The 12,336-nt window shown below is 51.0% G+C and overlaps 1 protein-coding gene across 1 annotated transcript; it reads right to left on the reverse strand.

Moving 5' to 3' along the window:
* Positions 1 to 3,042: 3,042 nt before the first annotated feature.
* Positions 3,043 to 6,897, reverse strand: mafba (MAF bZIP transcription factor Ba). Its single transcript, XM_078081921.1, has one exon. It carries the CDS (start codon positions 6,303 to 6,305, stop codon positions 5,073 to 5,075), a length of 1,233 nt encoding a protein of 410 aa, XP_077938047.1. The 5' UTR covers positions 6,306 to 6,897; the 3' UTR covers positions 3,043 to 5,072.
* Positions 6,898 to 12,336: the final 5,439 nt, after the last annotated feature.

The raw sequence follows: 12,336 nt of genomic DNA on the forward strand, positions 1-12,336 counted from the left end.
GTTTGACACTTATGGTTAATGAGTTTGATCATTTAATTGATTAAAATGTAAATTTAATTTGTGCTCCAGCAAGGATTCGGCCTTATTTCACTCTCTGAGCCCTTTGTGAGATCACAGTGTTTTTTTTATAGAACAATCACTGCTTTTATACATAAATTGGAGATGTAGATTCAGGAATATTTATTGTTAGAAATTAAAGAGAATATAGAATATAAAGAGATTTAAAGAGAATTCATCAAAAATATCCAAACCAATTTCCTGCGTTGTGTGTAATAAGTAAATCAAATGTAACACTCAAAGATTTAATAAAACAACCAGGTGAAAATGTGCTGCTCTCATTCCGCAGTTTCAGGTGAAACTCCGGCGTCCGGACCAATGGCGCCGTCAGAGAGGCGTAACTCACGACCTCGGCTTCCCGCCCACCTTACCGCCGCTAGCGCTGTTAGCACTGTTAGCACACTGTTATCACCTACAAGCGTTGCTTTGCGCCCTGTTAGCTGCAGAAACAAAACCTCTTTCCGATTATATTTGAACGTCTATTGTTTCAATTAGCGCCTTCAGACGAAGGCGTCCGTTTGATTGGAGGTTCGGCGGTTCGATTCCCGCACTCCTCCAGTCCGCGCAATGCCAACTTCAGAAGACTTGCATGGTAGCTTCTCCACCGCTTGTGAATGGATGTCAATGGGCCAATAACATTTCATGGTAAAGAGCTTTGAGTGGTCGGAGGATCATAAAAGTACATTTACGTTTAATAAAAACCTCCTCACACGCAGTCAAAGCATCTTGTTTTTGAAACGATGCATTTTGATTTTATCAAAGTCAAAAAATGTACCACTTTATGACACAACATCTTCTGCTACTTGAGCTAAAAAAATGAAAAAAAAAAAGAATTATCCCAGTTTATTGCAATACTTGTGTTTACCTGATCGTAATAACACAATCTTATTTAAAGAGACTTTTTTTACTTTTTTTAAACCGATTTCACCATCAATTTTGTTCAGTGTGTGTTATTAGTCAAAGAGATGTAATTATTGCTTCTGTGTGTGTGTTTTGTATCTATTTAAGTGTGTGTGTGTGTGTGTGTGTGCGATTGATCGCCTTTGACTCGGGTCCAGCACGCTCACAACAGTGAGAATAGCCACACGCGCGCACACACACACACACACACACACACACACACACACACACACACTAAAACTTATAGTTAATAGTTGCAAACATTTTGGAGGCCGAAGGAGTCCGACAGGTCAACAATAACAAATCTAAAGACCAATTAGAGTTTTTGTTGCTGTCATTGTGTTTGCATTGGTGGGTGAACACACACTCACACACACACACACACACACACACACATTCTGACTCAGTAACTGGTTAATATGTGTGTGTCTCTCGGGGGAAGCCTGCTTTAATTCTCTGGGAAATCATTGTGATTTAGAGCAGCAGGGAAGTCACTTCCAATGAAAGTCAATGGGCTGCTGGTGTGTCAGTGGGCTGCGCCGCGTGTGTGTGTGTGTGTGTGTGTGTATCTCACACGAGTGTGTGTTTGTGTGTGTGCAATAAATGGGTTTAAATCCACGTGGTTCAATTCGAGTAACCTGTGAATGACTGAGGCGAGACGTGCACGCGTACCTGCAGCAGGACGGAGGCCGCGGGGTCCGGTGCGGAGGAAAGGGGCCTGCAGGCTGACGCATGCAGACTGGATCTCCGTGGGGGGGGGGGGGGTCCTGCCTGTCACCGTGTCCTTGGGTCTCCTGCTGGGCACCGAGCAGGAGACCCCCCCCCCCTCTGCGTCGGTCTTTGTGCAATCTTCCACCGTCCATTTTTCTCATCAAAGGACAACAAGCAGCAGGGGGGGGGGTGGGGGGGGGGGGGGGGCAGAGATCGGGTAGAGATTCCATCTCGGACGTTTGATTCGAGCACCCTGAATTCATGAAGCGCCACACAAACGCACCTCGAGGATTAATGTACGTATTGATTAGTGAATCGGCTTGTCGATACATTATGAGGATTATTCTCTTCTTCCTCCGAGGGGTTGGATGTAATTTCCACGGATTATTATTATTATCGTTCAGAGATTCCCAGCGAGCGATGAAGACAATCTGAGTCTTCTTTTTCTCTCGTAACGTTCTACAGAAATGACGGTTTCGTGTCTGGTCGATTTTTGGAACCGGCTCACATGAGTCCTGGAGTCACAACAGACCACATGATACATAACACACACACACACACACACACACACACACACACACACACACACACACACACACAGCCTGGTTTCTCTCACTGCTGATTTTCTATCCTGAAGAACAAATAACCCCATTTGCTATTTTGGGGGTTATTATCATAACTGTAAATAGGAGGACTCGCCTTCCCGGGTCTCTGAATCGCTTCCCAGCCGTTTTGTCCTTGAGAATGTGCAGACACGAGGCAGATAATGTTCTGACACCAGAGACTCTAGACCGGGACCAGCCCCCCCCCCCCCCTCCTGTTGTTACTCTATACACCGGACATGCACGCGGTTGATTTTAATTTGTGTATTAATTTTTTTGTAACCGTCAATCTCAAAATTGTGAAACAAATCTGATCCCAGAGTCGATGTTCTGTGTCGCATGTTTGCCGGCGGGTCAAGTGAGAATTATAATCCCGTTATTTATGAGAGTAAGGAACGATCCCGCGGGAGCGCGCGGGGGATCACTGTGCAGCCGCGACTTCTTTTAAAGATTCTCAAACTGCTGCAAGAGGTCCGAGCGGGTCAAAGACCTCCTTCCGCCGCGCGCGCGCGCGGGGGTCTCCCCGCGGGCCGAGGCGCTGCCGTGACGTCAGCGGGCTGCGTTCCAACACTCCGCGCCGAAAAGACAAAAAAAGGGCCAAGGGCGCACGGCGCGCGCGACAACCCAGAGGTCAATACGTCATTTTTTTTTTTTTTTTTTTAGCGTGTAAAACATATTTCCTGTAACTGTGTTTGTTTTGTGGGATTGTGCGTTATTATGTGTTGGCGTTGTGCCACATGTGTTTCCTAGAAAAAGAGTCTGAGATGTATAATTATTGCCATTTCAATGACTTTAATAAGCAAAATAGGAAACAATTTCTTCCAAAAAACAACCAAAAAAGGACAAAACAGAAACCAGCCTGAATGGAACAGTTCAAATTTAAGTGTTTTAACTATTATTCATATAAACAGGATTGAAAATTGCCCCCCCCCCCCCCTCCCCTCCCCTCATCGCCACATGAAACAGGTGAAAACAAAACAACAACCGGCTGCTGCAGTTTCAGGTCGAGTTCAACACAGTTGAATCAGTAACAAACCCAAAGGAAAGAGATTGTTAAAATGCGTGACAGTTTCTAATGCAAGCACCATGCTCATTCGATATGATCCCACAGTCTGTTAATTTAAATCATTCAAATAAAACCTTTTTAACTATGCATCTGGCCAGCAGAACCAGAATCATCAAATAATAATAATAATAATAACAAAACAGACACACACACACACACACACACACACACTCGCACGCATGAATACAAACGTATTACATAACATGAACACTGTTTTCATTTCCAGAAGTTGCACAACCTGATTCCCCCTTTTTTTTACTGACCGGCAGGAAAAAAAAATGAAGGACAACAAAAACGCTCGCGCTGTCCGAATGTCGACTTTCCGGTCACCCCTCGCGCGCGGGTTTGTTTTTAGAGATGAACACGGCGGCGATCAGTCATCGGGACGAGGCGCCTGGTTCGACGTGGCTCCTGAGCGGGTTAACGGGAAACGCTTTCTGGGTTTTATTAATGGCGCAAAGGCCACGTTGAGTTTTAAACCCGCATCGTGTGCGCCTTCCTCCGCAATGTGGCTCCAACAGCCGCGCAGCCACGCGTTTGTCTCCGCGGACACGTGTCCACGGAGCCCGGGCAGGAGTCCCGTCCCACCGGAGCGTCATAGCGCGTCTTCCTAGAAGGGGGGAGGTGTGCGCAAACCTCGGAATGAAAAAACGTTGCAAGACGAAACAAAAACTACAACAAGAATGTTCATCCAAAAGTGCACCGACACACGCAGTTATGTTGTATTTAAATGCAACAGAGAAAAAAAACAAAACGCACTCGTCTCTCAATCGTGATACAAAACAAGAAACAATCAAATAAAAAATAACACAAAGAAAGAAAGAAGTTCAAACCAGCCTCCTCGATCTTGTGCAGATTTACGCCGTTGCATAATATTTACACCCCCCCTCCCTCCCACCCCAACACACACCCCGTGTGTGACACTGCACCGGCAGTCCTGCTGTTCTGTCCCCGCTGCATTCCTCTATACACCCCCACCCCCACCCCGAAGAACTATGGAGAAGCGCAGATCAACAACATGCTCTAAATATACACGAGAAGATGAAAGTACAAAATAGAAATTATTACCGTACATGTCCAGCATGCAGGATTAATATTTAATGCAGATTTTTTGATTCAATATATATTCGAATATAACCAAGCAGGCAATAAATCAATGAGATGTTGCATAAAATGCCCCCCCCCCCCCTCCCCGTCTCATGATAGCAGAGAGAAGTTAAACTTTGCATAAAGTGGAGTCTTGGAAATGTTCTCAAATTTTTACGCGCCCACTTGTCGAATGTGGGTCGCGAGCCTGCTGCTCGTGGCGTCACGACAATGTCACCATCCAGGAGAGCAAAGTGATAAAAACGAAGATGACGAGACAACGGCCTCGGCACCATCCACACCCCCCCCCCCCCCAAAAAAAATCATCACTAGGTGCAGGTCGTCTCAGAGCTGCGGCCTCAACGTGGGGAAAAGAAACAAGGTCCATCAGCCGGTTCCTCGTCCTCCTCTTCGACGAGGACAAAAAGTCTCTTCTCAGCAAGCAACTGATGTACAAAGATGCTGCTCTTTGTATCTCGGGTGACACGTGGATGGAGAGGTGATTATATATGAGACTACTATCTGATGGGTTATTCTTCTTATATGAATATAATTGTTATTATTAGTAGCATAATCATAAACGTTGATTATTATCATTTTGTTCAGTCATTTGTGGAGAAAGGATGGGGAGGGGGGGGGGCAGGTCTAACTCACATAAAGAACTCGGGAGATGACGGGTTGTCGCTGGTGGAGCCCGCCTCTCGGAACCCGTTGCTGGACCCCGACCCGGTCAGTTTCTCGCACTTGAGTTTGTAGGCGTCGCGCTCCCGCGCCAGCCGGCCGATCTCCGCCTTCAGCTGCTCCACCTGGTCGATCAGCTGCGTCTTTTCGTTCTCCAGCACGTGCTTCTGCTGCACCCGCTTGTACCGGCAGGACTGCGCGTAGCCGCGGTTCTTCAGGGTCCGGCGCTTCTGCTTGAGGCGGATGACCTCGTCCTTGGTGAACCCGCGCAGGTGCCTGTTGAGCTCGCGCACCGACATGGACACCAGCTGGTCGTCGGAGAAGCGGTCCTCCACGTTGAGGCTGCCCCCGGAGCCGTGGTGACCCCCCGACTGGCTCAGGTGGCCGTGCTGGTGGTGGTGGTGGTGGTGGCGGTGGTGGTGCAGCGACTGGAGGGAGTCCGGGGACACCGGGGACGGGCTGTCGGGGTCCTGGCTGTGGTGGTGGTGGTGCTGCTGCTGCTGGCCGTGCGGGTGGCTGTGTCCGCCCGGGTGCCCGGACAGCTCGTCGGCGTGGTGCGGGATTCCTCCCGCGTACGCGTGATGGTGCTGCTGGCCGTGGCCGTGGTGGCTGTGGTGGTGGTGCGGACCCCCTCTGTAGCCCTCGAAGGCGCCTTGCTGCTGCAGCTGCTGCTGGACGTGCGGGGGCGGCGGGTGTCCGTGCGCCGTGGCTCCGATCAAGGCCTCCACCGCGTCCTCCGGGGTCAGACTCAGCGTCTGCGGGTCTACCTGCTGGTGGTACCCGCTGTTCGGCATCCAGTACAGCTCCTCCAGGTGGCTCTTCTGCTCCGTGGGGCTGAAGCTGGGCGAGGAGGGCACCGAGCTGCAGGGCGTGCTGATCGGGGTGGACGACACGGAGCCCTGCGCCTGCAGTCGGTTGCACTGGCGCACCCCGTTGCGCTCAAGTCCGGCGAGGCCCTCCTTCTTGACGTCGAACTTCATCAGGTCGAAATCGTTGACGTATTCCAGGGCCAGAGGGCTGCTGGGCAGCTCCGGACCCATGCTCATCTCCGCGCTCATGCTGCCGCGGCGGCTCTCCTGCGGATGCGCGGCGGTGCCCGCGAGCGATGCGTAAACCGACCTGCGAGCGTCTTCCGTCCTCTCGTGTTTCATGCGATAGTTCTCGGGGCTCCTCCGCCGCTGTGCGCAGACTTGCTGTGGCATGAAACGCCGTCAGACGACGCGGGCGTGGGGGGAGGCGGGGGAGGGAGGGGGGTGAAAAAGAAAAGAAAAAAAAAAAAAAAAAGCAGTAGAGGAAAACTTTCACTCTAGCGCCGCGCACGCGGGTTTGGCGTCATGGAGCCGACTTCTTCTGCGGGATAATCTGGCAGAGAGAGCAGGCCGGAGACTCTCAGTGCAAAAGTATCAAAATGAAATGAAAACTCGGTCCCTTCAGTAGAAGTGTGTTTTTACACACGGATGCACACACACAAACACGTTAAATAATAATAATAATAACAACAATAAAAGCAATACCGCGACCGTTCGCAGAAACGGGCACCAGTCCTCGTCGTTACTTCTTCGGGTAGTAAGTCCGGTTCTTTTTCTCCAGGAAAACAACGGAAGGAGAATGTAAAGCGGAGTGAAATACGGCGTCTGAGTGTATTTAATTTGCCTCCGCTGAGAAGCTGCTTTTCCCAGCTCTGCACCGCAGAGATTCAAAAAGACTCGCCCCTCTCCCCCTCTCTCTCTCTCTCTCTCTCTCTCTCTCTCTCCCCACTTCGTGGTATCCAGCAGACTGCGCTCGCAGGCAGCCTGCGCTTTATGCTTATAGCGCGCCGTGACGTCACGCTGGAAGGCGTGGATCCGGAGTGCGCGTCCTCCAATGGGATGCGCTGGAGGAGAGAGGAGGGAGGGGAGGGGAGGGGAGGGGGGGGAGAGGAGGGGCGCAGCGGCACGGTCCTGACAGCTACGGTCAGTCAGTCAGCTGACCCTGACCCGACTTCCCTAAGGGGGGCGAGGGGGGGGCTTCACTTCACGAACACGACTCCTCGGCTTCAATCGGGGGTCTTTCAGGCCTCAGTGAGCGAGGTGAGGGTTCGTTCACGTGGCTTTCATGGCTCAGAATGCGTCACATGGTTCGTGTAGAATAAGTAATCAGCTGTTTTTAAATGCATCTTAACTTGAGCGAATCTCCAGCAATAAAAATACACGTTGACGCGATGCCGCTGATATGATTTATTCGATTTGTTAAATCAAGTTATGTTGCACCTGCTCAATGTCGTGGTGCCTTTTTTTTTATAAATGAATGGCCGCGGGGGGTCTTTGGCTCTGGTTCTTCTACCGGAGCCGAAACGTTGAATCGTGACCGTTTGTTGCAGAAAAGGACCACGTGACCGGCGTCTCTTGCAAGTTTTCCTTTACTGTTACTGCACAGATTCTGCGCGAGCAACCACATGGAGTCTAACGACACCGAACACAAACCTCTCCTGCACGGTGCGCGACGCATGTTAAAGTGCGGCCCTGTGTGCGGTTTACGACGTCTGTCTGTAAAACGCGGTTGTTATAATCCGATCATGTGTCGGTGCTCATTTATTCCCCTCTCGGCTCGAGACTGCCCCTGAGTGGGCAACGCGCGCACCGATGGGTCGTGCAGATTCCCCCCTTTTATTTTGTTTTATTATCTCTTATAAACGCTAATTGCCCGTTTTAAAGGTCACATCCTGCACGTTTGACGGACAGCAATTAATCCGCCGATGGAGGGTCGTAAACAGCGAGGGTCACGTGAGCAGTTTGGGGAGGAAAAAAAATGATAGTTAAAAACGGACCAGATGTGTCGATGATTTGATCTTATTTTTTTTTTTAATTTAGGAATTAAGAAAGTGCACAAATGTCCTGAAAAATGAGTCGATCTGATGGATCGACGGGATTAAGATTTGTTTTCCGGCTCAGATCCGCAGAGTTTATCGATCCGGTCCGATAATGAAGGACTCGTTTGTTTGGCTTCTGCGCTTAATCAGCGCGAGCTTAAAATCCACTCATGAATCAAAACTCGTTATAACCTGACGTGCTTTAGTTTAGTTTCATTTGTTATTTTTAACGCATCTCAAGTCACATTTTGGCGAGTAGGTATTTCAGTCTAGTTTGCCCAGAGCAAGTTTGACCCGCACACACACACACACACACACACACATGGCGATTAAAAAAATTAATTTAAATAAAATAAAGCTACAAATATATGAAATTCAATCATTACAAAGTATTTACATATTTTAAAGACATTTCCTTAAGAGAATATCACGATGTGCATAGTGAGAAACAAACAAATATCACTTACCTATTTGTCACCGTTTATTAACATTAATGTTAACACGATAATGACGATTAACCTTATTTTAAGATTATTCATATCATACAATTATAAACGCAATAATTCACTGTCTGGGAATTAAAAGGAGACATTATAATAACGACCTTTTTGATAACTCTCCTGAGCGCCCTGAGCGAGTCGTGCCGCGCCGTGCTGCTCTAAAAAAAATAAAAAAAAATTAAAAAAAATCAAAATCAAACCCTCCCAGCGAGGCCCGACCCGCCAGCAGCCCCCCTCAGGTCGTAACGCGGTTATAGAGCCCGGGACCCCCGTCTGGTAGATCCACGCGCCCCCCCCCCCCCCCCCCACCCCCCCTCGGCCATAGCGGGCTGTGATGGAGAGATGTAGGGAAAGGAAAGCGTCCCTGTCAGCAGCATATCGGTGGTTAATGATCTATTAAGTGATGCGCGACGAGCTTATGGAGAAAGTGTCGATGTTTGCTGATTCTAATGAGAGGAGAGAAAAAAAGACTCTGCTGTCTTTTTTCTTCTTCTCTCCTTTGTAAATGAGGTTGCAGTTGCTTCCCCACATCATCGTCCCATCAACACCTCCCCGAACATCTCAGCACCTCTACAACATCTCAGCACCTCTACAACATCTCAGCACCTCTACAACATCTCAGCACCTGAACACCTCACACCTGCAGCAGGCTGCGCGGAGGCCCGCGCTGGGAGAGAGCCGCGGCGCCCCTCCTCCAATACGGATTTGCATCCTGTTAGATGTTTAATTCCGCAGATGACTGTGAAGAACGCGAGGAATACTTTTCTTTTTTCATCGCAGTGACTCCGTGAGGTGAACGTTGGGTTTTATTCGCGCGTTACTCGCGTGCGTAACGATGCGGTTGTCGGCGGTTCGCCGTGTCTGTGAGCGGAGGGATCGACGGAAGCGGGACACGCGCGGAGCTCGCGCGTGCAGAAGTTTTGTCGCTGACGTCGTTCGCGCGCAGCAGCCGCGGTGACCGCAAACTGCTTCTTTGAGCGACTTTTCACTCGCTGAACAAATCAAACGCAAAAGGTATTTTATTCACTCCTCGTCCTGCTGCCACGCGTCTTCACAGTCATCTGCGGAATTAAACATCTAATTGACAATGTGCCATCATTTAGATTCACGTCCAATTTATCTTTTTTGTTTCTTTTATCGAGACGTCACGTGTGTAAACACTCACTTCCCCGATTTGACTGTGAACACGAATTGTTTATCTTTAAAAACAGCCTCCTTCGTGCACAGGCCTTTCACTGCTGCAGCCCCCCCACGCCGAGGCGTGTTGCGGCTCATTCCGTGGGACAGGGCGCCCCTGGTGGCGCGTTTGCGCATCGCTAACAGCTCGACGTGCACCATCACTGACGTGCACACTCGCCTTTGCCTCGAACCTGATGCGTCTTACAACTTATTATTTATTGTCTCTCTTAGAAATGGCAGCGAGGCGGAGATGATATAACAACATTGATGGGGGGGGGGGGCAGGGCTTAATTGTAGGCCTTTTCTGAGATTAGATGTCTCTGATTGACATGCTGTAAATATAACAACAAATAAATGTCAGTGAGCTCTGTACTGGCTTAATCCCAGAAAAGGACAATAAATCTGCCTTTTGCTGCGGTCATTTCATTAATGTAAATTGCAATGCTATGTACAATAGTCTGGCTCGTGTCCAGCGGCTCACGCAGGTCTCATCGGAAGCCGCCATGGAACCAAATATCAGAGTGCAGAAGGCATTTCTCTCACAGGTCACATCTGTGTTCCCCAAAGCCAGTGACTGACTGAGGAAGTCAATCGTCACCACGTTGGAAACTTAATTTTAGTATTTTTCCGCCTGCTAATGGACACAACCTGTGTGAAATGTTCCTTTTGCTTTACTGGATTTTATCTGTCTGAAGCGTTTCAGAGCCGTGGAGCATCATTTGCCCTTTGTCCCCCTTCTCCTGCCCCCTTCTCCTGTCCCCCCTTCTCCTGTCCCCCTTCTCCTGTCCCCCTTCTCCTGTCCCCCCCTTCTCCTGTCCCACTTCTCCTGTCCCACTTCTCCTGTCCCCCCTTCTCCTGCCCCCCTTCTCCTGTCCCCCGTTCTCCTGTCCCCCCTTCTCCTGTCCCCCCCTTCTCCTGTCCCCCTTCTCCTGTCCCCCCTTCTCCTGTCCCCCTTCTCCTGTCCCACTTCTCCTGTCCCCCATCTCCTGTCCCCCTTCTCCTGTCCCCCCTTCTCCTGCCCCCCTTCTCCTGTCCCCCTTCTCCTGTCCCACTTCTCCTGTCCCCCTTCTCCTGTCCCCCTTCTCCTGTCCCACTTCTCCTGTCCCCCATCTCCTGTCCCCCGTACGCCTGTCCCCCTTCTCCTGTCCCCCTTCTCTCTGTCCCCTGTTCTCCTGTCCCCCGTTCTCCTGTCCCACTTCTCCTGTCCCCCTTCTCTCTGTCCCCCGTTCTCCTGTCCCCCTTCTCTCTGTCCCCCGTTCTCCTGTCCCCCCCTTCTCCTGTCCCCCGTTCTCCTGTCCCCCTTCTCCTGTCCCACTTCTCCTGTCCCCACTTCTTCTGTCCCCCTTCTCCTGTCACACTTCTCCTGTCCCCCCTTCTCCTGTCCCCCTTCTCCTGTCCCACTTCTCCTGTCCCACTTCTCCTGTCCCCTGTTTTCCTTTCCCCCGTTCTCCTGTTCCGCGTTCCCCTGTCCCCCGTTCTCCTGTCCCACTTCTCCTGTCCCCGTTCTCCTTTCCCCCGTTCTCCTGTCCCCCTTCTCCTGTCCCCCGTTCTCCTGTCCCCCGTTCTCCCGTCCCCCATTCTCCTGTCCCAGGTTGTCCTGTCCCCCATTCAGATGTCCCACATTTGGCTGTCCCCCATTCTCCTGTCCCCTGATTTCCTTTCCCCCGTTCTCCTGTCCCCCATTCAGCTGTCCCCGTTCTCCTGTCCCCCATTCTCCCGTCCCCCGTTCTCCTGTTCCACGTTCTCTTGTTTCTTCTCTCCTGTCCCCCATTCTCCTGTCCCACTTCTCCTGTCCCCCGTCCTCCTGTCCCCCCTCCCGTTCTGGCTGATCAGGATGCTTCTAACCCGTTGATTTAGACGACGTCGCGTTCATCAAGCATCTCTCCTCTCCCCCTTTTGCACTCCCCCCTCTCGTCTCCTCGCCCGGTGACCTCCCTTGCCTCTCGGCTCTACTCGCCCCTCTCTCCTCTGGCCCTGGCCCTGCCCCCCCGCCCCCCCCCCGGGTCATTTATCATGGGCCAGGAGGGGAGCCCCTGGGCCTGCAGGCCCCTGTCAGCCCTCTGCAATCGCCTCTTTGTGGCTCCCAGCAAACAAGTGTCGGATCAGCAAAAGTCTATTAAAGCCTGGTGGGCCTTTCTCAGCCAATTGGGTCGGGGTCACTGAGCTGCTCTCCGAGAGCTCTTTGTGTCGCCGCCGCTCGCTGACACAGATCCCCACAAGATTAATGATTTTTACCAGCCATTTGGGTCTCATTCTTCGGGTCCTTCTCTTTTTCTTTTTCCCTTTGCTCCTTTTCCTATTTCGTCTTCTCCTTCTGTCCTCTTTTTTTTCTTCTTCTTCTCTATTTGTTCAGCCACCCTCCTACTCCCCCCCCCCTCCAGTCAGCGTGGACCGATATGCGCCTTCCCTTTGTGAGCTCATTAACCACACAAGTGCGAACGCCGCAGCGCGTTTCAAGTATTTACTCTGTTACAGAGCGATTTCAACGCCGGGGAGACGAATCCAGAGGACTGAGAACCCGGAGCATCCACATCATACGAGCCCGGCGGGCTTCCCCGCAGCCCCCCCCCCCCCCCCCCCCCCGCCCCCACCCCCGGGAGGATCGGAGTAATTTGAAATCTTCGAGCCACTTCCACAACTTCCATGTTGCCATGTTCTCAGCGCTGTTTCCAGTAATTACTGCAGGTTAAGTGCACGTCCCGGAGC

The sequence above is a fragment of the Gasterosteus aculeatus genome, chromosome 2 (genome assembly GCF_964276395.1).
Source record: "Gasterosteus aculeatus chromosome 2, fGasAcu3.hap1.1, whole genome shotgun sequence".
Taxonomy (NCBI): Eukaryota; Metazoa; Chordata; class Actinopteri; order Perciformes; family Gasterosteidae; genus Gasterosteus; species Gasterosteus aculeatus.

Bases quoted from the DNA above. Each gene is read 5' to 3' on its own strand.
- mafba (XM_078081921.1), bottom strand. From the start codon at position 6,305: ATGCCACAGCAAGTCTGCGCACAGCGGCGGAGGAGCCCCGAGAACTAT.